Consider the following 25968-nt stretch of genomic DNA (forward strand, 5'->3'; position numbering starts at 1 on the left):
CAGCAGTGTAATTCCCAACGCTGTCCTGTCAAGTGTCAATTATGGATGGATGAAAGCCTGATTTATATTTCTCGTAACAAGTTCATTCCTTCTTCTCTGTGTTTGGAAATAATCAAGATATCCAGACTTAAAGGAAACAAAAACTGTATTCACCCAAGAGAAGAAGTCAAAAGCAGGAAATTTCAGTCCAAACAGTAAAACTTAAGAGAATGCTGTAAGCAATGGGTGTAGACTGAAACTCTTCTTCATTACATTTTTAACCAAAGGAAACTGTAAAGGAAGATTCTAATGTTAGCCTTTTAGCGCAGCTAACATGTTGAACGCAGTCATTAGTTACAGGCAACTTTAATTTTTTTCATCAGATCCACCTCAAACTGCAACTAAGTAGATAGACTGTTACAGGTTTAGAACCCACAGGAGAGACAGAAAAACTTCATGAGAACCTATGGATATGAAAAGCAAGACACTAACAAACCACACCAAAAAAAGACCCAACACACCTGAGGTTACATCGAACACTTCAGATCTTATCAAGGTTCTCTCACTGCACTAGCATACTACTAACATCTCAGACAGGGACCTTGCCTTGAAGAAAACAACTCTAAACCAGGAAGTTTGGAGATGTCTCTGGTGAAAAAGGTTGTATCGAGACAAGAGGTTTCCGTTGGAAAGGCCATCAAAATTATCCCATCAGTTTAACCCACAAAGTTTGGGGGAAATTGAGAAATTGAAGGAACGATCCACAGGAGGCCTTCCATAGTTATGAAGATACAGGCATGCTCAACCCTAGAGAAAGGGTAGTACTCTTTTGGGAGATCTACTCTCAGCATAAAAATGTCTTCTAGTGAATAGGAATGTTGCTGGCATGTAACAGGACAAATACAAGCCTGAGCCTTGTGATTCATGTGGAATCTGTTTTTAAGCCTCATCTTAACAGCCTCCAATGCAGGCTATTCAAAATCCAGACACAGGTTCTATGTTTCACTTCAGTGTCCAGTTTGTAGAGATATTTTTACAGCAAGGCAAAGCTGGTCCCCCCTACTAGCTACAGCTTGTAAAATCACAAAACCAAGTTGGATAAGCACGCTTCTTCTCAGAGAGGCCCAAAAGCACAGGACGAAGCTTGGGATACAGACAGCCAAAATACTAAGCCGTAGCACACTGATACTGAGTCATGACCCTAAACTGACCAAATGGTTGATTGACACTACAAGGAAAAAAGCTCTGTGCACTCCTCCCCTATCTCTACTCCCAGCCAAACCCCTCCTGGCTCCCTCTGCTCCCCTTGTGGGCAGCACTGGCTCTCGGCTGACTGAGGGAGCTGATTCAGCTTACTGACCTTCAGCTGAAAGAAAGCAAATACATTAAGAAAGGACAGCTCAATCATTTTGGTGTCAGAGCTACATATGTATCCTCTCCTCTAAAATGAAGGAGAGAGCCATTAGGACAGAAGGGATAGTCAGAGCGGTGCAAGATCTTTGCCCTTTTGTAACAACAAGCCGTGAGGCTGGACTCACTGTCTTGCTCTGCTTCATTTCTGCCACTTGCAGAAAACAGTAAATCCAGAAGTGACTTATACCAATGCTAGAACAAGAGAGTTTATGGTACACCAGGGATGTTTCAAAGAACCATTCTAAAAATGTCCTGGGGACACTCACCATACCAATGACTTCTCTCAAGGCAAAATATTTTTCTGTCAGATCTCCCGCTTCGCTCAGTGGAGCATCGTAGTCATAACTGGTGGGCTGTGGCATATAGGGCATATTAGCACCTAAGGCAAGAGGAAAAAAAGAAAAAGCCATAGAAGCAGTGGAAGAGCTAGGTATTTTCCAAAGGCATCAACTTTGAAAATTCTTTCTGATCACAGTCAGACTCGGCTACATTTTCAGATTCAATGTAGGCCTTGGTACGTGGGATTCCTGATGGAGGACAACCTCCTTGTGAGCTCACAATGCTCTGTTACACAGTCTTCAGAAATATTCTGAAGACAAACACTGTTTCACAGGACTGAGTGAAGCAGAAGTAGCCTTGGGAAAGACAAATACCATATGGGTTTAGTAAAACATGCAGTCAACAGACAGAAAATAGCTAGTGCAAGTCATCTTTTCTCATGTGAAAGTAGGCATAGTTTATTCTTTCACAGAATACATCACTACCTAATTCATAAACAGTTCTCCTACATCATTAGTATCTTTCAAAAAATTTCTTACCATTCCAATAGGCAAAATTAGTCCCACCTATAAACATGTACCTAAAAAGGAAAAAAAAAAAGGCGTCCACTTAAATCAGGTTTTGCTGAACTGGGGAAAAAAAAAAAATCCCCCAAAATTAACCTCTACTGAACACACACTTACAGGTTAACGTTAGCACCACGTGCCAGGATTTCATTAAGTGTTTTAGCTATAGTTTGTGCGGGCACAACAGAATGACGGTGCCCCCAGTGATCCAACCATCCAGTATAAAACTCAGAATTAACCTGAAAGGAGGAAGGGCAAAAGAGGAAGGGAAAACATGAAGAGGGAACAAGAACGGAATGCAATGTGATTTAAGGTTACTAAGTGTGAGAGGGAAGGAAAAAAAGCCACATTGACTCATTTGAGCCATTTTCAAACTACTATAAATACAGCAAAATATATACTAAATCAGTCCTTTTCAGCAGACTGGTCAAACTTTCAGACTACTGGTCAAAGAAATTAAAGGATTGTTTCAATAATTTTATAGGGGCACTCTGAAAACAACTGCTTAAGTACCAAAGAACATGGATTTCCTGGGAACCTGTCAACATGGATGTTTCAGATGCTTGGCATTCAAATAAATGATGAATCCAACATATTCTGTGCAGAATAGCATACATAGACCAGATATAATGAAAAATAAATATTTCAAACAATTTCATTGCACAGAGATAATCTTGTACCCCCAATGGGCCTTTTCCCTTTGCCAAAATGGCTTCCAGTGATCTTACATCCCATTATGGCTTGCCTAAAGCCTCTAGGGTAGCTGAAAACAGGAAACAACTTCTAACCTGCCGTTTTAATTTTGCTTTTAGCTTCCACCTACACACATATCTCACTAACCCATCTAATCATACTTAGCGTTTCCGCTGCTTTGTAAACATTTGCCTTAGCAAGGAAAACTACTGAAACAAAATCAATACATTTTGAGACTAAAATAGCATTTGCAGAACAGCAGTTACTGTGGGTTTGAAAAACACCCACAGAAGCTCCTCTATTCACTTTTTCTGACTGACTTGGAAATTACGTCTTCATCAACGTGTCTCTGAAACTGTTCAATGCACTGTTGTCAACTCTTATTAACTCTTATTAACAACTTAAAGATTAGAAATTTTAAAAGAAATTTAAGTGAAGTGAAAAGACATACCAAAGGGCCCTTAGGTTCACTGCTCCTTTGAGCTAAGAATGCTGCTGTGACATTGCCACCTATAAACAGAAAGAAATAGAACTGAGTTGCTTCATCTGTGACTTTTTGGGTCCTTAATTTTACTGAGATAGGTGTCTTATCTCTCTTTCAACCTAGCAAAAATCATGAGAAGTTACTCCAGCAAACACACAGATCAATAGTTTTGATTCCAGTGTTTAATTTGCAGAACTTACTTAAAGTACATACATACATGTATGCATGCATGTGTATATGTCTTTTCTTTTGAGATACGCTTTTTGAAAACCCAGCTTTTCTCAGCAATGACATTCTGGCACAAAAAAGTCTGAGATGTGTCAGAATTGCTACTTGATCATTGGAAAGTCTAGGTCTGGGGTTACACTACCAAGACTACAGGGAAGAACAGAAGCCAGGCAATCTCTAAAGAGGTACTTCATTTCTGATCACTCCTAGTGGCTCAAGCCATAGTGACTGGAAACAACCACTTCCATGAGTAGCTCGCCATCTCATAAATGATACACATGAAGTTCACTCTAGAATTTCATTCTACTTGTAAGAAAACAGATCCTGCTAAGCACACATTTGGCTGTAGAGAGAATAATGTACAGAACAGGTCACATATTAAAAAAAAAAGAAAATATCTATCTCGGAGTTTGTTTCTTGTTCCTTAAGTCTATTTTTGCCTTAAGCCTAATTTTGCCAAGTCCATGCAGTATATGAACATTTAAATCCTTAACTTTCCTATTAAAGGGGTACTTTCTGATCACACTACTGCTGCTAAGCCATTCTTCAGACCAATAACCCAGCAAATTGTGGCAGTGTGCACATTTTTAATTATGATCTTCAGCAGTACTTTTTTTCTTAATAACAATTGGTTTAAAAAGAAATGTACTTTGACAGTTGGATTCCAGGACAGACGAGGACATTGAAAAACTCAAATACAAAAAAAAAAAAAATAAAAAAATACAGGGAATCAGTAACAACTATTACTGCTAATTTCTAGGAGATACTTACTGTGAGCAGTGTAAATTGCTTATTCATGATTTCAAGATGCGAGAGTCTCTAACTGGGTGCTCATGGGTGATTCTTGTATGTTTAGGAGTACGTCAAATACACATAAATGCCTATTACCCCATTTAAACAAAGCGGTCAGGTTTGTCAAGCAGTCAAGTCAGTTTGTCCTGCCACAACCACACACAAAACAGATTTTTTGGTATCAAACAGTGGTCTCCAACCTGGGGCAAAGTCCACTGTTGCATAGAGACCCTGAAGAGCTCCACATTTCAAGTGAAACTGGCTTGCACCATCAGTTGTGAAAAGCACCACCTCATCACCGAGATATAGGCGAAAGAGCTTCAGAAGGAAACGCAGGTAGTTATAGTCGCAAGCGAAGTAGCTTCCATACTCGTTCTCCACCTGCAGAGTAAAAGCAAGTCAGTAAAGCCACAGACAGTTTCAGTCCACATCCGATACCAAAATTAAAAAGCCCAAATCCAACCCTCTTCTTCCTTTGACAGCAACGTTGAAAATGTCATTTTAACTCCAGATCTGAGGAGTAAGAGAAGACAAGACTTTTAGGCACTGATTCCCCTCACCTGTATCTTAGAGTGGAGAAATCCCTGAGCAGAGCTAAGCCTAAAAAATCAACCCCCACCAAAGGTTTCTACCCTTGCTACTTAGTTATAGTGATCACAACACAATCTCTATTAAAATTTGAAATCTATGACAACCTTCCCAAGCAGAACAATAAAGACATAGAACAGGCTGTGATATGACCAAAACTGCAACTGAACATCTACAAAGGGCTCACAAACAGCAAAGCCCTGCAATGGACTCAAAATTACTTAGGGGAGAAGGACAACACTGCTACTACTGAAAGGTTCACATCTTGCCCCTTTCTCCAGGAGACAGACTTTCAAGCTCCAGATCTCCAATGCCACGCAGACCTGAATCTAACAGGATTCTGAAAATCCTGTTAGAAGCATCTTTTTTCTGCCAAAGAATAATTTTGCCCAGTGCTTCTGCTCGACAGACAACATACATTGTTCAACTAAATGATTTTGGGCATATTACAAGCTCTTATCCCATCCTGTGTCATCCAGAGAGTTTAAAAAATATTGAAATAAAGTTTTCATTATGGTCAAATTCTAAGAATATAGAACAATCACCTCTGTGCATCTAGAAGGAGTTTAAGAGAGAAGCAACTCACCACAAACATACAAGATTGTGTCCGGAAACATTTACAACTTAAGTTAGGTGCTAAGAACTAAAAAGCCTAAGTTTTCAAGTAGTTTTTGTCATGAGGTTTAGGCTTACTCCATACTGCTTTTGCTTCTGTCTGCAGGTTTTCCCTGTCAAATCGTCTCAGGCATTTGTAATTTTGGCTTTACATGAGAACTGGCACAAATATCACATCTAAAAAGCTACACAAGTTCCCTCTACTGCTTTCTGTGGTTTTGGGAAACAACTTTGACAGAGCAGATGAGCTCTCTCTGAATTGTGGAAACAGTGCATTCAGTTCTTTAGCATAAGGTATTTCACCAGAAACTTTCAGCTACCTGAAACTGCTAAGGAACATCTATGACACCACCCCCAAGACCCATGGAGTGTCTGAAAGAGTGGTATGAGCATTCCTGCTGCTAGGATTCATCTGATTTCCAGAAAGTTACCTGCACCATGATGATTGGACCTCCATTTTGATAGAGGTAAGGCCTCATCTTTGGCAAAAGGACACTCATCCATTTCTCTACTGCTGCCAGGTAATCTGTGATACATAAAGCATAAACATGTCACCTAAATGTCTGGGAGTTTATTTTTGTTTTATTTATTTTTGTTTACATATGGATAGTTTTTACCATAGTTCTAATTACACAAAGTATGAACGGCATTTAATGAACAGATTGCTCTTATACTTGAACAGATGTGCTCTTAAAGTTGTTCATAAATGTCAGCATCCAGTACAGTTTACTAAAAAATAAAACATTTAAATATCGATGAACTTGGAAAAATCACCAAAGGGACTTCATCACGTCTCACACAGGTTGTCCTAATACATTTCAAGAGGAGAAGAATTCAAACATTGCTAGGTGTACTATTTTTAGAGTAGATAATTTAACCCGTAATGAGCAAAACTGAAGTTGGATATGACATCTACGTATTTGCTGCCCAACATGCACTCCAATAAACACATTAATCTCTTGTCTCATTTCATCCCTCTGTAACTGGTCCATGACCAGGCAACACCTGAGAATGTTGTAACTAGTTCTGGACTTATGTGCACACTGACCAGCCAGAAAAGATCCCCATGAGGAGCGGCCAGTTGGCCATGACAAAACCGAAGATCTCAAAGCTGAACCTGCCGTCTGTTCCTCAGTGGTGACAATGACTTCCCTCTTGGCACCAACTTGTCAATACCTTGAAAACTTTCTGCTCTATTTTGTTCATTTTATATACTTCTTGAATGCACACTTCTAAGTAAAAGTACTAAAGATTTTATTCACAAGAAAACTTAGGCTGAAATATGAATTATCTACTATATGGCCTCAAACAGCAAGTTGCCTTGCTGCCCAAGTGTATTTTTGATAACCTTTTTTATGTCTCTACCTGCATCAGAAGACCTGAGAACAATAGATGTCTTCTCCAACAGCCATGCAGGAAGACCTCCCTGGAAAAAAAAAGGGAAATATTTCAGTAAACTTTTTTAGGAAATCTAAAAAGAATTTAGTCTTTTATCAGAATATATAGTGAGACATGAAGACTGATTTTATACAAGAAAGTAGTAATTCCTAATGAAAAAACAAATACTGAGGAAGCTTGTATTGTAAGAAGTTACTTAGGATGCATGGATTTAATCATACTAAAAGACAAGACTTTTGTCCAAGGGATACACCAAGAAGGTTTATATACTTTAAGACAGAAATAATTGCATTAGATTTACCCTAGAAATGAGCTAACTGTTACAAAAGGCTGTATACCATGTCCCATTCTGCACAGATGTAAGGTCCAGCTCTCAGGATAACAAGCAATCCAATTTCATTAGCAAGCTGCAGGAAATACTCCAGATCTTTGCCACCAAAAAAATCATATACGCCCATCTGGGTTTCGTGGTAGTTCCATGGGACATACCTATTAAGAGAAAAAGTCACCTTCCATTAGGAAACTGAGACTTACCAGAATTCCGAGTAACACCTATTTGCACTACACGCCCCTGTAGTGAGATCTGTAATGCTGAACTGGTCCTTAAGGTCAGTAAAAGACAAGAGGGCCTTTCTCTAGGGCCTTTCTTCTGTGAGCTACTTGGTACAGCAGAAGGCATTAAAATTAATACTGAAATTAGGTTTAGTACTTTGCAGTATGCCTCCAGCAGTCCGTATCAGTGCAAGAACAGGTTTTGGTAGTGCCGTTTTGAAACCATGATGTCTGTTCCAAAATTTAAGTAGTTAATAGTTTTGAAGTTAGCAAGTCAGGTGCCAGCTACATCATGGTGGGAGGTTGATGAGGAGATGAATATCATAAACCACTCACAAAGGAGGAGGTCAGGAACCAAAGCAGTGCGTGACCCTTCGTGAATGAAACACCCAGATTGCACAGGGAACACCAACTAGGCTGACAGGTCCATCCTGCTGCCACTACAAAGAACTTAAAATTAACATCTAAGCCTCAAACGATACTGCATCTTGGTCCTGAAAGTTTTCATTGACCAGGAGTAAAACAGGCTCTGGAAAACAACAGTGGGAAGAACGGTCAAGTTGGAGTATGTTAAGGTGCCCAAGAGCCTGGACAAAGTAAAACTTCATTTCAACTAAGTAATAAACCTGCCAAACAAGCAGATCACCATTTCAAAGAACACTTCTGTCCTACTTCCAGGACTTAAGAAACCACAACCTCAGCACTGAACATCTCACACAAATAAAAAAAAAAAGCACTCGGGTGTGTTGCGAGTGTTATGGCTTGACATTGTACAAAGTGGCAATCACAGCACAGACAGACATTAAAATCAGGGATGAGTACAGCCTGAGCAAGGATTCAAGGGAATGGGAAAACTCGTTCTCCATGCATTTACTGCTTTGCACACGGGTTTGTAATCCTTTTAGGAGAACTGCTGCCACTGTTCTAGAAAGAATAAATTTGAGAAAAATTTCTAAAATCAAAACTGTGTCCAGTCAAGCAAAGATCCTCTCAGGCAACACTGTCTTACTGCCTGTGTTTGTTTATATTCTGCACTTAACTTTGTAAAATCTATCCAAGAGGGAAAGAAAGTGCATAAAACAGTGCTTTCAACAAGAAAAATAGGAACCCCCAAATAAGTACGCTACTGAAATGGCCATACACAGACAAACAAGCACATGAACATCAAATACAAAAAATTATAACCTTTCAACCTTAGTTAATATGGTTATTAACCATTTGGCATTTCAAATGCCAAAATATTAAGCTTCTGTTTGAAATGATGAAGCTTAAAAATTCATTCAGGATGGAGTCAAAGCAACGCATTCAGGCATCATAATGCAGATTTTTCCCTCTGCATGGTATATTTTATTTATTTGTCAACCTGCTTTAATTGTTTCTGAAGCACATGAATAACTCACTTGTAAAACAAACTAAATTTGCATTGAATGAATGCGTGAACCATGTGAAAATACATGTGATTTTAATGTAGTTTTGTGCAATTTTTCTACTGCTACCACTGCAATATAATATTAGTTTGCTCTGAGCTATAACAGCTCTGTTGTTTTTTAAAACTATTGCTTAGAAATGCAGAATTCTTTTAAGTCACATATATGTGTGACTAAGGATTTGTCAAGGACAAATAAACCTAAATCTATTTGTTCTTTGGAAAATCTGCCTAAAGGATTAAAGGAAAAAATTCATGTCCCTTGACTTAACAAAGCTTTTGGTACTTTGCTGTACCACATTCCTGTAAGCAAGCAAGAAAAAAAAGAAGAGCATAACTCTGATAACAACATACAATAAAAATTAACAAAAAAACAACAACCCACAATATGCTGGGAAAGCAATGGGTTATTTGGAGGAGTACCCCAAGTCCCTTTGGGAGGTCTAACTATACCCAAAGGTTTTATTGACATCTGCATGATTGCAAATGGGGAGCACTTACAAACTGATCGGTGAACATGATGAGGATTCTCAGTGCTCTTAACCAATGAGCAACATGGTCTGATATCAGCAAGGAATTAGAGTTATCCCTTTTTAATTCTCTCTTGGATAGAAAAAGTAAAAGAATACAAAATGAGAATGAAGACATACAGAAGTGGTATTAATAGGAAAAGGGTCTGCAAGTTCCACTGAGAAGTACCATCTGACTATGAATCACCAACATGACACTGCAGTAAGAGGCAAAGTTTTGTCTGTCCCTGTACAGCAGGGAGGTAGATGTAGGAATTCTTTCACTGAAAAGTGCTTCTATAAGAGCGCTGCACCTGTTTGAGCTAAATAAAGATGGCTAAGTATTAACTTCACAACAGTTTCTCAGTGCCTAAAAACAACTACAGAGAGACAGCAACGACTTATACTCTTTTCTTTTTAGTCTACCAAACCAGCTATTTATTACTGGTAAGTAAATTAGAGGTTAATATGAGAATAGCATTCTAGCTGCAATTTAACTACATCTTGTCATCTGTTAGTTATGAAAATATACTCATTTGAGAGTTTTATGAACTTGTTCTAGAAACAAGTCTGAAGGTTTAAATATGCTTAATAGTATCTGAGGTGAGGACAGAAGGGTTTCTCCAGCTTTTCTTCCAAGATGGAAGAAGATAGAAAAATTCTTCCAGAAACAGTTTTCATTTATGTCCCATGCTTCATCACAAGGCTGGAAAAAAAAAGCAGATTCTAGTGAAGAAGGAAGGAAGAAAATTCATAAAAAAATTTAAGTGAAGTGGTTTTCTACAGACTGAATCATGATATAAACTTATTTTAAACACTGGACTAAAAATCGTTATTAAGACACTTTAATCCCCCAATGTTTTCTACAGCTAGAAATGGCCCAAATCATTTTACTTTGAAATTGTTATCATTAATGAGTATAATTCTTATATAACATTGTACAAATTTATAGTCAGTTGTTAATGCAGTACTGCTTCAGCTACAGAATAATGAATTTATACAGGAAAGCCACATCCCTTTTTCAAACCTGAAAAGTGGTATTTCTTCTGTATTTGAGTTATAGCATTTACTTTCCATTTACACACAACTTCTAAGATTTATCCTATAATCTTTTTCTTTAGAAGTCACGCTTTTCTTCTCCTATTACAGAGCTCTAAACGGACAAAACCCCACACTTTAACTATCTCAATATATAAAATTATTCTCTCTGTACTATCAGGGTGGGGTTTTTTAATAGTATAAAATTAAATAACTTCTACTACTTTCATAAATGAGCAGCATATTATACATATACATATTACAGCTAGTTAAATTACACATATACGAGTCTTTAAAAACAGTAAATTGTGTTTAAGCAATTTTAGGAGACAAACAGCAGCTCTTTCTTAGGAGGAGTTTCTACAGGTTTACACTTTTCCACTCATTAGTCAACAAAGGGAGCCAACGAAGAAAATGCTAAACATTCTTTGCCCCTAAAGGTAACTGTATATATTTACCTCCATCTAGTGGTTAATTGTTTATCTCCTCAATGCAAAAAAACCCCCCAAAAAACCCAACCGAAACAAACCCCTAAACTTCAGTCCTTTCCAGATGTCTTTGACAGCACACATTTACCACTGGCAGACTCTGATCAGGAATTGAAAACGTGGAGTTACCTTCATGTGACCAGACACCTTTGTGTGCTGCTTGCTGAGGTGAGGAGTAGAGATCCTCAGTATCCTTTTCCATCATTTTCGGGGATGTCACACCAACTACAACATTAAATTTCAACCTGCTGTTTAGAAGGTGTAGGCCTTGATATTTCAAGCTTTAATGTAAGATCAAGCTTTCTGTCACCTGTCTTCTCATGTTCTGTTATTGCTTAAGATGTTACCAGGTGCAGGCACTTATATACGTGTACTGCCTTTACCTATTCCAGAGTCTGGGATGAGCTGCTGACTCAGCCAGGAGCTGAATGATGCATAAGGCATAGTGACTCTTTTGGAAAAGAGGCTGCAGAGAACAGGAAGGAGAACAGGTCTGGCTGGCTTTGACTACAAGGTATTTACAAGAACAATACTATAATAAAAGGATTCTGTTTCCCTTGAAGTGGTAAGCCTTACTGGGAACACCTTGATAAGAACAAGGAAGGCTCCCACATTTCAAATTATAGCAAGACTGTTTCCTATCTCATGGGAGAAACCCCAAGCTGCAAAATCACCATCTTCAGAGGTGGCCTCAAGACTGGGAGTCCAACTACCACATTCTACCAGAATGTCTGGCAGTGCTGCTCTGCAGTCATTCCAGAGTGACTTCACAGTCCCTTGCTAATAGCATTACTGATCCAGGAAAGAGTATGTAGAAGAAGAGAAAGCAAAAACACAGTTAAATAATCACATACATTGATTTCCATTTTTTAACAAAACCACAGCAGATTTGTTCAAGGTAATAAACATTTATCGCTTTATCTCAAATAATAAAGCAGAGATTTCAACAAGGGAAAAAAAAAGGAAAAGAAATAAGAAAAAAATCATGTTGTTAGTGGGAGATTATAAAGTAGGGGGAAAGCAACAGGAAAAAAACCGAAATAGCCCTGCAGCAATTTTGCCGTTAAACAACAGTGATAAGGTGAAGGGGAAAGAAAATATTCCTATCTCAAAAGGCCTGTGATGCAGTAGAGACATGAACAGGCAATTTCAAATAAAAAAAAAAAAAAAAAAGGAAGGGACTGTTTTTAAAATCTGGAAATGGGTTTTGGGAGGAGGAGGAACATTAATCAGAGACATAAGGGAAGTATGAGACACTATAGATCGCAGGAGTCACAGAGCCACTGTCTGGACCCAGGCTGATGTTCAAACCAAACAACAAAATGTATTAATTTTCAGGTCCACTTTAGATTACTTTCATTGCAGCAAAAAATAATTACACAGGCAATTCCAGAAACCCTGTGTTACTGAGCAAGTGTGTTACTTAATACCACTCTCTTACATAATGTGAGCGAAGATGGAGCTTGCTTGCTTGCTTTAATGGAAAACAACAAAAAACACCCCAAAAACCCACTCACCAGTCACTGCATCATCCCAACAAAGAGAAGAGTTTTAAAATACACCAAAAAAAAAAAAAGAGAACCCTAAGTTTGGAAAAACACAACGTCTTTTCTTTCCCTGCTGTATATTCTTCACATAATAACACTGACTAATCACATCCTCCAGCTACAAGGCAGCCTTGCAACTTGCAGGTCTAACAAAAATACAGACTTCAAGGGTGGGGAAGGAGAAGTGGTGCAACACTCAGAGCACAATGCCCTGGCCTACAAGCTCTGCACTGCCAGAAACAACACTGTCTGGGAGCCCACAGCACAAAAGCAGGCAGTTTTAAAGAGAAGCTCTAAGCCTTGCATTGATTTAAGAAAGAAAAACAAATCTGTTTGGGAATTACAACCACTGATTGAAAAGACTGTGCCTTACACTTTTCCACCACTCCCCTTGTCAAGAAAGCTTTGGCAAAAATTAGAGTAAGCTTCCTTTTCTTTACAGTGCTTTACCTGTTGCAATGAGTATACGACGTAGGAAAGACAAGAAGGATGGACTAAGGGTTTGGTATTCACACAAAAATGAAACCTTTCAAGCTTTTTATTTTTTTTAATCAAGAACACCTAGTTCCCAACCATTTTTCTATGCTCCTGGTGAAAGAGCTTTAAATAGCTTATTGTCTCCTCTCACCTATCTGCCTTTTGACCACAGAATACAAGGTCCTTGGCAAAGGCAGAGCACATGCAACTGTTTCGTAGCTGCCAATGTTCACAGTCCAACCATTTATTTCAGGTCACATTTGCACCCTGGGTTGTGAAGCAAAAGGTGTTGCCTGTTAGTTATAACCTGCCCAATTGCCCCAATTTACACTCATAGGGGTCATCCTGTACCACCCTTCACTTCTCCAGAGCTTTCTCTCCTATTACTTACAAAATAATAAACCAAGTAAAAATGGCAGCATTCCACTTAACTACTCCTAATACACCTCCCAGAACTACAAATCTCTTGGAAAGTCAGTAGCTACTCACGTTTGAATGGCATCAAGCCCCGCCATCTTCATCTTCAATAAGCGGTCCTTCCAGTAATACCGGGGCACCCGTGAGTAGTGAATGCTGCCAGAGATGTAACGGAAAGGTTTCCCATCTTTGACAAAGCAGTCGGAATCATAATCAATCCCAAAACTCCTTGGGGGTACGTTCTGTATGCAAAACAAACAAACAAAGAAACAAACACACGATGTAATTTTTTTCTGCCTTGAAAGACACAGAGAACAGTCCGTACAACACCTGTGGGTTGTCCACAGTAGAAGATACAATGGTCCTAAAATAACACATGGTGAATGACTCTACACTAGCTACCTACAGCCCACCTGAGCCTTAGCACAACAAAAAAGCAAAAAGGGGCCAGTGTAGAGTGCCATAGGACAAAAGAAAAAGACTACAAACTAGCAGATATAGTTCAAAATAAAAACACACCCTCCTGAAAAAGGGAGGATGAAATTACTCAGCAAGTATGCTTATCCCTAGACTGTCACTAAATGGAGCAACAGAGTGTTGCTCATTTCAAGACTACAAATTTCAGTGAGGAAGACTACAGTGTGTTGCAGCTGTAACAGTGGCATCTCTTTACAGAAAACCTAAAAAAAGTTGTGGAAAATGTCCTAAATGCACAAAGTGATTCAAAACATTCTGCCAGCAGTGAACAAGTGAAATTGTGTGGTCGATATATAACAGATATGAGAAGATACAACAATGAGCTGGCAGGGACACTAGAAATGCAAGGACACTAGAAATGTGCCAGCTTCAGCACAGCAGAAGCTTTTCACACTCCCATTCTGTAAACACAGACCCATTCCTAAGATTACTTAACAAAAAGTTCCATGAAAGTTGAAATAAACCTTGACTCAAAAAAGGTATGGGCATGCCAGGCCTCTGCAAAATCAGGACCTTACAGAGTTCAGAAATATAAACCAACTGCTCTGGAACAACTGGAACTCAAAGGCTGGGATTCTCCATAGGAAATTATGGTTCTGTAGTAACTTCAGGCTGTTAGGCCTCAAGTAAACTATCACTGCAAAGGATGCTAAGATATGTACCATCTGCCTACTTTCTGTTCAGTTCAAATATATGTGACTAGTTGCAGATCTTTCAGTTAAAACCTGCATCTTGATTCCTGAGCATGCTGCACTAGGGTGAATTGTACTGTGTGCACCCCAGAACAAAACAATTCTCCCTTACAAACACCAAGCAGATTTTTCACATTCTTCAAATGTTTTTACTGTAGGGCCCTGTGACAAATCACAGTACTAATGCAGAGCTGAGTGTTCCAAATTATCATGACTAAATGAAACTCAGAACCCAAGTGCAGCAACACAGTTCTGCAATGCTGTAAGAGGAAAAAAAAAAAGGCATCATGAAGGATAAAAGCACATTATACGTTAAAAGGCCATTATCCCTGGAAATAAGGAGAGTCAAAGTAAATTGTTGTGGTTTCCCTCTGTTAGAGAATTTTAGTTCCCTCATTTAGGCTTTAGACCACGTCAAGAGGCCTATGGAAAAAACATTTGTGGCAGGTAACTGTTGAGATGATGAATATTGAGACAACTGTTTCCACAGCCTGAGGGACAGACACCTCTGGCAGAGAACCAAGGCTGCCTTAAAGCAATAAAAAAATTAAAAGAAGGTATTAATTATGAAAGTGGTCATCATTGAACCAGTTACCACTTAGAAGTCATGCTCCTAAAGCTGGAAGTCACCTTCCCAACACATATGCTTCCTGACACCGTGTTATTACATGGATGAAGAGAGGGAGGAAGATTTCAGAGTACTTCCTATTCACATCATTCATCACCCATTGTAAACAAACTTCCACTCATGATCAATTACTCAACATTATTTTATTGTCAGTTCATGACCCAGGGCTTGCAATGAAAACAAGAGAGCTCTCCTCATGAATTTATGTCTAGCTCTGTCAATATTGCATACTCGTGGTTGTGAATATGCAGGGAATTCATTCCCACTCTACCTCTCTAGATGAGCTAGTGGGTCTGCTCATCTGGTGAGCCGATTCAACAGACACACCCTAATAGCACTGTTTGGGATGCTAGCTCATTCATATCAAATCACATCAGTGCCAGCTGAAAATTCAAATCCTTAGAGGCAATTTTGCATCTTACTTGCTCAGAGCATACTCACATGAAAAAGGGAAGAACTAAAGAATTTGTCCTTTCTTAAACGAAGGATTTATTTTGCAATCTTAATGCTATTTTGACATTTTATAATGTGTATGTCTCCTGATATACAAAAAAAATACTCATCTTCAACACACCAATCTATTTAACAGTGGCTAGAATCTCTTATTCTCCAAATTTACAAAGCAGGGGTCTTTTCTTATTTGGAAAGCAAGCAGATGTGGATACAAATCCTCAACAAACCTCTCCACCTGTGAAGATTTCTAGCCTCTCTTATCTAGACCATTCAACACAAAACAGCACTTCCCCTACCCCAAAGCTTAAGTAAAACTGAGAACCACAAACCACTTCTACTCCTTTCAAAAAATTCTCTTAGTAACCTTTCGTTGCAGGGGTCATTTTCTCTGCATCACATGCTCATCTCTTCAGCCTGCACCTTTTTCTCCTAATATGCTTCAGGAAAATTTAATAGTGGCCTTGCTTTTCCCACTTTTCACCATGGCTTGCTTAGCAGTGTGGGTGCAAGATTTTTCCAAAACTAGTTAGGTTTATTGTCAGTAGCTTTTTGTTAGTAAACAGAATTAGTGTCTTAAAACTGTGCAGCATGAACTGCTAAATATATATACTGGTACAAAATAAGAGGTCATTACAGGCATATTTCTTGATATAAGAATAAAATTTTATTAAATCCCAACATTGAAAGCATTTGTTATAATCACATCTTACATATTTTTAATCTATTCCATAGTAATTATATAATATAATAAATATAACTTTCACAAAGTGATGATACTATTCTGCTATTAATTCTGACAGTAATTAACTTCCCTCCTGCCCCTCAGCAAACTGGCCTTTTATAGAAAGAAATACATATTCATTTAGTTAAGTTCTCCAGATCAAATACATTACACACACACACAAAATTAAAAAAAAAAATCAAAAAAAATTACAAAATAAGCAGCACAGCAATTTTTCTTCATTTGGAATACTGAACAAGGGTCTACATTGTGGACATTCAAGTCAAATTGGAAAACGTATAGGAAGAACATTGAAGGACAGTTAGATATTGCTCTATTAGATTTCAGAAACAGCTAATTCCTTTCATCAAAAGAAAGTTGATCTAGGACACTTTCCATTCATATTTGAAAAGCAAAATAAGAAAAGGATTTGAAATGTTTTGGCACAGAAAGAAAACATTTTAAGTAATAAGTAATCATCAAGCAAACAAACTTTCAGAGGGAGAGACTTACAGAAAACAAACTGAACAAGAACTGAATTACAATGGGAGAAAATAAATTCATGCAATGACGATATGACCACTCCTAAAAGGATGCATTTAGGCTTTTGAAAGGACATAAAATGATCTTCCAAGAGAGGCACATACAAAGTAATAAAGAAATCCTGGGATGGAAGGACCCCTTCAGCTAGGTTTTTGCACACATTTGGACAGAATAAAGAGAGGAATAAAAAGGGTAAGGAAAAAAAAAAAAAGAAAAAATAATACTAGCAACTCACTGAGAAACTGACACCATTTAAAATCAGTCTGACAAATGCCTCCTGTTAAGGAAACGTGCTTAACAATTAGTCTTCTTTACATGGTAAAACAGTGCAACAAGTGAAAAGCTTTTAACTGAAGGCATGTTGGTAAGTAAACAGAGGGTTACAGGTTATCAAAATTTTCACTGTCCAAGACCATTTGACACTCTGCCACCAACTGCAAAGTAGTGGCACTCACTGCCCACACACAGACAGTGGGCAGTGTTAAATACACATGGAAACTTCGGGATACTTAAGCAGGTATCATCTCACAAGCATAAAAAAACAGTTTACAAAATTACAGGTGTCAGGAAACAGAAATTATCTAGTTTGGCAAGTAGAGAGCCTGGCTGGTCAGGTGTTCAGTTTTCAGACTAAAAGAGCACTGACTTCTCCAACAATTCCACTGACCTTCATGACACATTTACAGTATTTCTTTATATTCCTGAGTAAAAATGCAAGATGCTTGTACATAGGAATAGGATACAAAACCAGTCTAGCAGTTAGAAACCCTGCCTGGGGGAGAGCTGAAGGGAGAGGATGAAGTGAACTTCAAAATTAATTAACTTAGAGAAAAACTCAACTTTACAAAGCTTATGGTACTTTTCAAACACACCTCCTTCAAAACGAGAATGGAAGCTGAAGAACAAAACAGAAGTGTGTATGGTTGTGCACTTCAGGTTCTCACAGGAACACAGGAAAAGACTGAACACCTCAGTTCTGGTCTTGCCATCCTCAGTCTCCCACATTAAAGCTATTCTCTTCTGCCCCATGCTATATGGGTCTGCCTGAGAGGAACCCAGGTGATGGTGGGCAGAAAGGCAGTGCAAGAGAAGTCCTGTGGCTACAGACAAACAGGACAATGAAATGCAAACGCTCTCAAGGAAAGTCACCCGCTGCAGAGTTTAGTCTCCGTTAAAAAAGGACACAGTTTACTTGAAATAATAAAGCCTTTAAACAAAGTTCAAACATTAACCTATTTGCATTGTTTTCAAATAGCATCTCCTTACTCTTGCAAGAGAAAAAATGACAGAGTAGAAATTAGGCAGAAAGAAAAAAAAAACATAGAATGAAAAGACACTTAGTATTTCAGCTTCGGATTTTGTGCTTTACATCAGGAGGTACTGCATGCTCAGATAGCAACAGAAATTAATTTTGAAATTTCTTTCTCATTTGCTTTTATTAGAGCTATTTTCAGTAATTACTAGATGCCCAGCTATTCTGGGGAAATGCCTGAGAATGACTGCTACTTTCATCCTCTGATGTCAGTCTCATCAGCTTTTAAACTGGAAAAAATTGGATTTCAGGAACTGATGCCTGGCAACTTACTGTACTAGTAAGCACAGACTGGAAACCCAAGTGCATGTTGCAGACAGCTAGAAGGATAAGGATATCCAGCCTTAAATAAAAAAAAAAAACCTCAACTATTCCCTTCCCATAACATTTCTAGCATAAGACTTCTAGATTTTGCATACTCAGTGGGCACTCAGTAGTCCCTTCTGCAAAACATGCACGAGTGATTTCACTGGATGAGATCAGAACTTTGCCTGCCTAAGATTTGATAAGGCAGCTGCCTGATGGATAGCAAACGTTGGAACGTGAAGTAGACGCAGGAAACGGATATTACTAAACATGCACAGGACACACATTATCTCTGTGACATTGGCATTAGCTTTCAGTGCAGAATTTCGGTGATAACGAACTCAAAGAATTAACTTCTTCAGTATTTTAACATGCCCCAAATTTCTTTCATAGGTCCAAGATACAGTTAGTGTTTTCTGCTCAAACTTAACAGAACCTGCTGAAGTTCAGCCCAACGCATCTTCTCTGGTTTCCCTGAAAAAGGATTTGCTTTCACAGCAGAAGAGCCAATATACTGACCAAAAAAAGAATGGTAGAAGTCTGTCAAATGGGAAACTCAAGCAGAACGTAGGATTATCTCCGTTATTTCAGCTCTGCTGCCCAACCTCATGGGTATTCCAAAGTACATCGTCCCGGGGCTGACATAGACAAAGGTGTTCTGCCCAACTTTGTACAAACCAACAAAGAATGGATTCAGAAGATAAGCTCCAGCATTTAGGGGGAAAATCTGCCCTCCGTGAGTATGGCCAGAGAGAATTAAATTTATGTCTGGCCTCTCCTGAAGGGCCCACTTTGCAGCAGTTGGCTGATGAGCTAATAGCACTATTGGATGCTCACTGCTACAACCTCTGAGAGCTTTTTTCAAATCCATGCCATGTCCTGAGTAGCGTAATACATCTGCTTCAATATCATCCACGCCAGCCAGGCAGAACCAGTCATCAGCGCTCTTTGGTGAAACAATCTTCACGTTCTCGTTATGCAGTGGCTGAATGTTAAATGATTTTAACAGCTTGAACCAGTTGCTAACATCTGATGTGTAGTACTCATGGTTTCCCGTGACAAAGTAGGTCCCCAAAGGGGAATCAAGTTCTCCAAGAGGCTCAACAGCAGGTCGTATGATCTCTGCCTCAGCGTCAGTCAGGTCCCCAACGATCACCGTGATATCCGGTTTTAAAGCCTTAACCATTCTCACTATCATGGCAAGCTTGGTCTTCCCAACAGTAGGCCCCAGATGGATATCTGAAAGCAACACCACTTTCAGGTTAGTCATTGTTGAGGGCAGCTTGTGAACTGGAATCTCCACTGAATTCACAGTAGGAGGCTGGGAAGCATTTAACAGCCCGACAACAGTCAGCACAAGAGTCAGCATGACTGCCAAAACTGGTTTCATTGCTGCTCTGTTCTTGTTGCCAGTGCCTGCCTTAGCGCCTCTCCCCACTAAGAACTTGTAAGCCTGCTCTACAGAGCCTAGAGTGAAGAGGAAGAAGATGAGAATGATATAGGCCCCCAGGCAAGTGTAGGCAGCTAAAGAAAAGAAATAGGGCTCTTCTGCAACAAGAAATAGCAACGTAAAGAAGCTTGAATGAGCCAAAGCTAGGAACATGAACACAGCTATTTTCCACAGCATGAAACAGAGGGAGCTGGCAGCTGAAGACCTGGTGAACATGGTGACTGTGCTTCTCCAAACATGAAGAGATCCCATCAGCATGAGTGTATTGGCAAATAGTGCCATCTGTAGCCTTAGAACCCAGTGCCGCATCCTGAGATCGAGTTTTTCTGCCAGATAACTTCGCGACAGCATCATAGAGAAGAAAACCACTCCTGCAGCTACTGCAGCCTTTGCTTCAAGGGGCAGTTGCTTGAAGGAGATCATCTTTGCTTCCCGACCGTTCCCCTCTGTCCTGCAGAAGTCTCCAGTAGGCAATAATGTGGTTATGAAGGGATGCCTTGGGTCAACAAAGCCTGCAACCAGGAACCAGTATCAGCCGTTTTAAAATATTACATACATTCCCTTTTTCCCAGACTGCAATAAAGGATTGTTACTCTACGTACTACCCAAGATGCTGGGTCATGCAGAATCACTCTTATAAAGACACAGAGGAGATGTCCTGATGTGGAATAAATCAGACAACAGAAAAGACTGGATTCTGGCAGTCCCCTTCCAAGCTCCCTGCCTGCAGCCCTCTATGATTCCTCCCCCACCCTTTTTTTTTTTTTTCATATGCTCTTTTCTCATTAAGACATCCTTATAGCAGATGGCAATAGATCACAACAGGGATGCAATGAGTCCTGGAAACAATGATTATAGTATTTGGAAATTTCATACATGTTCTGGGACTAAGCTGTTTCTGATATTAATTTAACATGTGTTTTCTCTTCTTCTTCCCAAGCAGTTGGCTCCATCTGAAAAGCAGGCATCACCCTACCTCATTCTTACCGAATGCAAGAGGTTCTACTATCACATGCTACAGCAGCAGTGAAATCCCCACTGGAACAGCTACCAGATGCAACTGTGGTCCCAGAAACTGCAGATGATGTACCAGCAGATATCCTTGCCTGCAGTTGCGAATCAGACTTCTCCAAAGCCCTGAAAATCAGTAGGATCAGTGAAACTCACATTGTGTTTTGCTACTCGCTTCCAGATCACTTCCACTACATGTACAGTTTCCAAGTCTCAATGCCTATTTCAGCATATCCTGGTCTAACAGGGATTAGTTGAAAAGAGATCAAAACACATCATACACTCTGTTTCTTTAGAAGAGAGAAGAGTCTACCACATGTCTGCTCACAGACAGAAAACAACCAAGCATCAATTATGTTTGAATTGCACTAGAATTCCCTGGTTTGCTTTCCATTTTGCTCAGAGTCACAGTGTTTCTACTAATGGATATTTCTATTTAAAATAAACCTACTGTTTCTTTTTAATTGTAGATGAAAAAGGTTTGAATGGTCTTTTATAACACACAATAGAGATCATGTCTGGCATAACAATCACGCAGTGGCATATTGTTTATTTTCAACGCACTTCCTGTCTCTCAGTCCACACTTAACTAGAGAAGAAGCAAGCAATCACTGCAGCCAAAAATATCTCAGAACTAGGACACAAAAGCAGCCTTGGAGGGCTCAGTAGTGAGCTTGAGCCCATAAGTCTCCAAACCGCAGTTTGCCGGGTTGCTTATTTGTAGCTTATGCCTTTCCCAAGTTAGTTTAAAAGAACATTAGCACCTCTGTGTTAACAGGACCCTGCTCTACTTTGAAGACAAGACCAAGTTTTAAAAGGACCCCTTTCCTTATTGCTTGTGTCAGGGAAATGTGGGCTGGTAAGAGAAACCATGTCTGCCGCCTTCAGTTCCTCATGCTCTGGTATTAAAAAACTGCTATTTTACACACAGGCCTCTACAGAAAACAAACAAAGGTAGGAAGGATAAGACCATAAAAAATGCTCTACTGATCTACTGATCCAAGTCCATAGGTCCTCTAGACACCAGGCAATATTCTGTCTGGACAACAGCAATAAGAAATGCTGTTTAAAGAAATGACATGACCCTGGCCACTGTCTGTGGTCTGCTCCCTCATACTCCTCCAGCTGACAAAGCTGCTACACTAGGGATGTTAGAAAGCAAATCCTTGCCTAGTCATTTCTGGCTAGAGATACATTTAAATTTGGCAAATCCATTTTTTTTCTGAATCCTGTGAACATTGTCTGCTTCTACAACCTTACATGGTAGGAAATTCTTGAAACTCACTATATACTTTTACAGTATTTAATCTGTTTTAAACAACTAACCCATTCAATGCCCCAGGTCTGCTAATACTACCAAATTTGGTGAGTATTGGTTCTCCATTCCTCTTACCCACCAATCTTCAGAATTTTGGAAGAAGGCTCAGCCATAACCCCCACACACATTTACTGTCACCCATTCCACAGAGGTCCCACATGAGGCTGTGCTCCTTTTCATACATCTTTAACCTCCTGTGCACAATTCAAGCGCAACATCTGACAAGGTAATAGCGACACACTGCCTCAAACTCGAGGCATGAGCCACAAGACTGCCAAGACCAAGGATTTGTCCTTAGGCGGTGGTATGGGACAAAGTGCCTACTACAGAGTCGATGCAGAACAGGAAAAACTCCTTTCCCTCCTCTCACACACTACATGAATAGGGAGTTTTCCCACGGGATCTGCTCATGGGGTGTCGGCACCGGTCCCCGCACCACCGCGGGCTGCTCGGCCAGGCCCTGCGCTGCACGGCCCCCGGGAGCGCAGGGAGCCCCGGTGCTGTCCGGAGGACAGCTGGCACCTCCATTCCGGGCCGGGCACGACCCTGGCCATCCCCACACCCTGCCCCCGCCGAGGCCGCCACCGCCAGCCCTTCCCCAGCTCCACACAGCCTGCTCGGGAGAAGGGCACGGACCCTTCCTTGCCCCGGCCCCGGGATCTCCCCCTCGGCGCAGCACAACCGCGGCACCGGCGCCCCGCTCGCCGCCCACGAGCCCCACATCGCTCCCGGTTTAATCAAAAAACGGACCAAGGGCGGAGCGCCTCCTCCAGCGGCGGGAGGAGGCCCCTGCCAGCCCTCAGCCGCGCCGGCCCCCCGCGCCCCTCGGAGCCGCGCTCCCCCGCCGCGGCCCCAGGGGTGCTTGGAGGAGGGGGAGGCGAGGAGGGACTCACCGCCGCCCGGGGGAGCGCGGCCAGGGCGGCCAGCGGGAGCAGCAGCCGCAGCATGGCGGGCACGGCCAGGAAACGGCGGCGTCAGCTGACGGCTCCGCCGGGAAACGGGCATCCCTCCTCCCGCCCCACCGGCACCCACGGCACCGCCCTCAGCGCCCTGACTCCTCCTGCCCTCGCTTCCCACCACCGCCCGGCAGGGTTGCCCCGTTGTTGCAGCCCGTCGTCTGCCCCTGGTGCGCTGGGGCTGGGTGCTCTCCGTTCCCATGTTAAAGCACTGTCGTGCCCTTTCAGGAGCTCACAGCAGACTTCTGGATATCACCTCCAATATTGTATACGTCCAAGGGTTGCTCCCACACAAAAGTTTCCAAGACAGAAAGGTATTGCTGGCCTTTACCTCTCCCGGGCGGTGCATGGTCCGCACTGGGGCTAGGTGCTTTCCTTCCCATGTAAAAGCACTGTCACCCTCTTTCAGGAGCCCAGCACTGAAATTAGGATACAACCTCCAGTATTGAATACATATCCAGAGATTGCTCCCACACAAAAGGTGCCCAGACGGAAGGCTGGTTCTGGCCTTTAACTCCCCTGGGCAGACGATCTCCTGCAGCACCACGCAAGCTCCAGGCCTGGTGAACTTGTCCCAGCTCCCCAGAGGGGATGATGGAACACCTCCCTCACCACCTTGGCTGTGCAGAAAGGCCTCACACACCCATGCCAAGGAAACACAAGAAATGATTGATCTCCCAGTCTACAGGCCAGCGACAGAGGCGTGGATGCTGGAGGGACAAAAGGAGGGTGCGGAGATGGCCCTACTCTCACTTCCGTCCATGTGGCCAATTTCCACCTCATGGGCGAGGACGCTTTGGAAGGAGGATGACAAAATCCAGGGCCAGGGAGGGTAAGGAGGAAAGGAATGGAAAAGAAAAAACAAAATGGAAAGGGGCAGAAGCAAGAAGAGAGTCCTCCCTGGCACTCTCCTGTCCTGGTAGTAGCTGGGGCCACCTCTGCTTAGCTTCCCAGCAAAGCAGTGACTACGTGATTGGCAGTCTGGCTGTCCACTACTCCAGCATCTCTGAAGTCCTCCCATGTCCCCCAGCCTTGCTTCCACTGGCCATACACTTTCCCTTTTTCACCTTAGCTCCAGAAGAAAATTCCACCTCAGCCAAACCAGCCTTCTACTTCAGCTGCTTGACTTCCAGAATTTTGGAATTGCCCATTCCTGTGCTCTTCAGGGGTGGCACTTAAAAAACTGACCATTGCTGATGGACCGTTGCACCTTAAAAAAGGGGACCTCACTAACTAGTTCCCTGAGCAGCCTGAATTCTGCTCACTACATATCCAGAGCTGAAGTTTACTGGCACTTTCCCTCCTGTCAACAGAGATTTTAATCTTGATTGCTTCATGGTCACTGTGGCCAGGATGGTCCCAAATCACCACTTCATCCACCAGCCCCTGTCTGTTAACAAGCAACAAATCAAGGAAGGCACCTTTCCTAGACAGTTCCCACAGTACTTGTACCAAGAAGTGCAGGTGTTTTAGGAATCTTCTGGACCTGTTTGTATCAGCTGTGTTGATCTACAGGTACTTCTTGGTTGCTTAAAGACTAATTCGTTGGTGTCATCGTCCTTTCTGGGTGGCCTATAGTATACTCCCACAATGACATCTGCTTTATTTGTTTGTCCCTTAATCCTCACCCGAAGGCTCACAGCTGTGCCATCACCATCTGGAAGCCCTTCCTCTGCCTTGTCTGCCCTGCCTATCTCTCTCCTAAAGAGCTTGTAACCCTCCATCACGGTGCATCAGTCACAGGATTCATCCCCCCAGGTTTTGTCTATGCCAATGCTCTTGCATCTCTGGGACTAAGCCAAGGCTTCTAAGCTCCTCTTGCTTGTCACTTGTGCTGTGTGCATTGGCATAGAAACATTTCAGGTGCAGTTCCTTGTACCCAGCACCTTGTGTAGCCGACTGAGGATCTCAGTGGCACACAGTCCCTCAGACTTTGGTGTGCCATCCCATTGCTCATCGCTGGCGAGTCTGGTTTTATCCCTTTCCCCTGCACATTTATGCAGGCAAACATTCAGGAGTTAAAAGTCACTGTATGAACCAGCCTACAGTGTTGAGTAACAAAGCCAGTAATTCTCCTAAAATAGTAGTTGGACCTGAGATCTGTCAAGTTTTTATATCCCTTGAGGACAGATGCAGCCAACAGAACATTTACTTTAAAATGAGTACTCTGAACTAGGCAAGCAGGCACAGACGGCTCCCAAATTAAGAATACACAGGACAAGAATGTGAATACCTGACCGGAATGAGAATGTTCAACACCAGCCTTTGGGTTTTTTACTCCTTGAATAGGAAGTAGGTCTGGTCTGTCTGTCCTCCCTTACCAAGTGCCAAAGGCACCATTAGTACCTTTACTATAAGAAAGTATCTCTGCCAAGCAAAAGAAGGTCAAGAGAGCTAAACCTCAAGGCCAGCGGAGCCAAACGCAGCTGAGCATCAAACAGATGTACCCACTCGGAAGAGCTTTCAGAAATCCACAGCCACGTGGTTTCTGGTGACACAGCCTGAAGCAGCAGGCTCCAAAGAAGAGCCACCTCTTGGCTCATGAGTTGTGTTTTATATGGACTTGGGTCATCAACAAGTGCAACAGATGAGGAAAAACTGAATAATGACAA

General features: G+C 41.3%; 2 protein-coding genes across 5 annotated transcripts in view; both read right to left on the reverse strand.

Moving 5' to 3' along the window:
- The window catches only part of GLB1 (galactosidase beta 1), a 41224-nt gene extending 17831 nt beyond the window's left edge, over positions 1-23393 (reverse strand). The window contains exons 1-10 of the mRNA XM_050310118.1: positions 23294-23393; positions 13562-13731; positions 7374-7524; positions 7003-7063; positions 6069-6163; positions 4635-4815; positions 3382-3440; positions 2355-2476; positions 2211-2251; positions 1659-1771 (exon numbers count right to left, since the gene is read on the reverse strand). Of these exons, the coding sequence (XP_050166075.1) occupies positions 1659-1771; positions 2211-2251; positions 2355-2476; positions 3382-3440; positions 4635-4815; positions 6069-6163; positions 7003-7063; positions 7374-7524; positions 13562-13731; positions 23294-23347 (1047 nt within the window). The 5' untranslated portion in view covers positions 23348-23393. The remainder of the gene's footprint in view (positions 1-1658; positions 1772-2210; positions 2252-2354; positions 2477-3381; positions 3441-4634; positions 4816-6068; positions 6164-7002; positions 7064-7373; positions 7525-13561; positions 13732-23293) is intronic.
- Positions 16404-23382, reverse strand: TMPPE (transmembrane protein with metallophosphoesterase domain). Of its 4 annotated transcripts, XM_050310146.1 has the most exons (3): positions 23294-23372; positions 21059-21208; positions 16404-20583 (listed from the first exon to the last, which is right to left on the reverse strand). In XM_050310146.1, exon 3 carries the CDS (start codon positions 20492-20494, stop codon positions 19178-19180), a length of 1317 nt encoding a protein of 438 aa, XP_050166103.1. In that variant the 5' UTR covers positions 20495-20583; positions 21059-21208; positions 23294-23372; the 3' UTR covers positions 16404-19177. The 4 variants fall into 4 exon arrangements, with proteins under 4 accessions (XP_050166103.1, XP_050166124.1, XP_050166092.1 ...); XM_050310167.1 differs by lacking the exon at positions 21059-21208 and having other exon boundaries at positions 23294-23382; XM_050310135.1 differs by lacking the exon at positions 23294-23372 and having other exon boundaries at positions 21059-22853.
- Positions 23394-25968: the final 2575 nt, after the last annotated feature.

The sequence above is a fragment of the Myiozetetes cayanensis genome, unplaced genomic scaffold (assembly GCF_022539395.1).
Source record: "Myiozetetes cayanensis isolate MyiCay16 unplaced genomic scaffold, myiCay2020 scf1, whole genome shotgun sequence".
Lineage (NCBI taxonomy): Eukaryota > Metazoa > Chordata > Aves > Passeriformes > Tyrannidae > Myiozetetes > Myiozetetes cayanensis.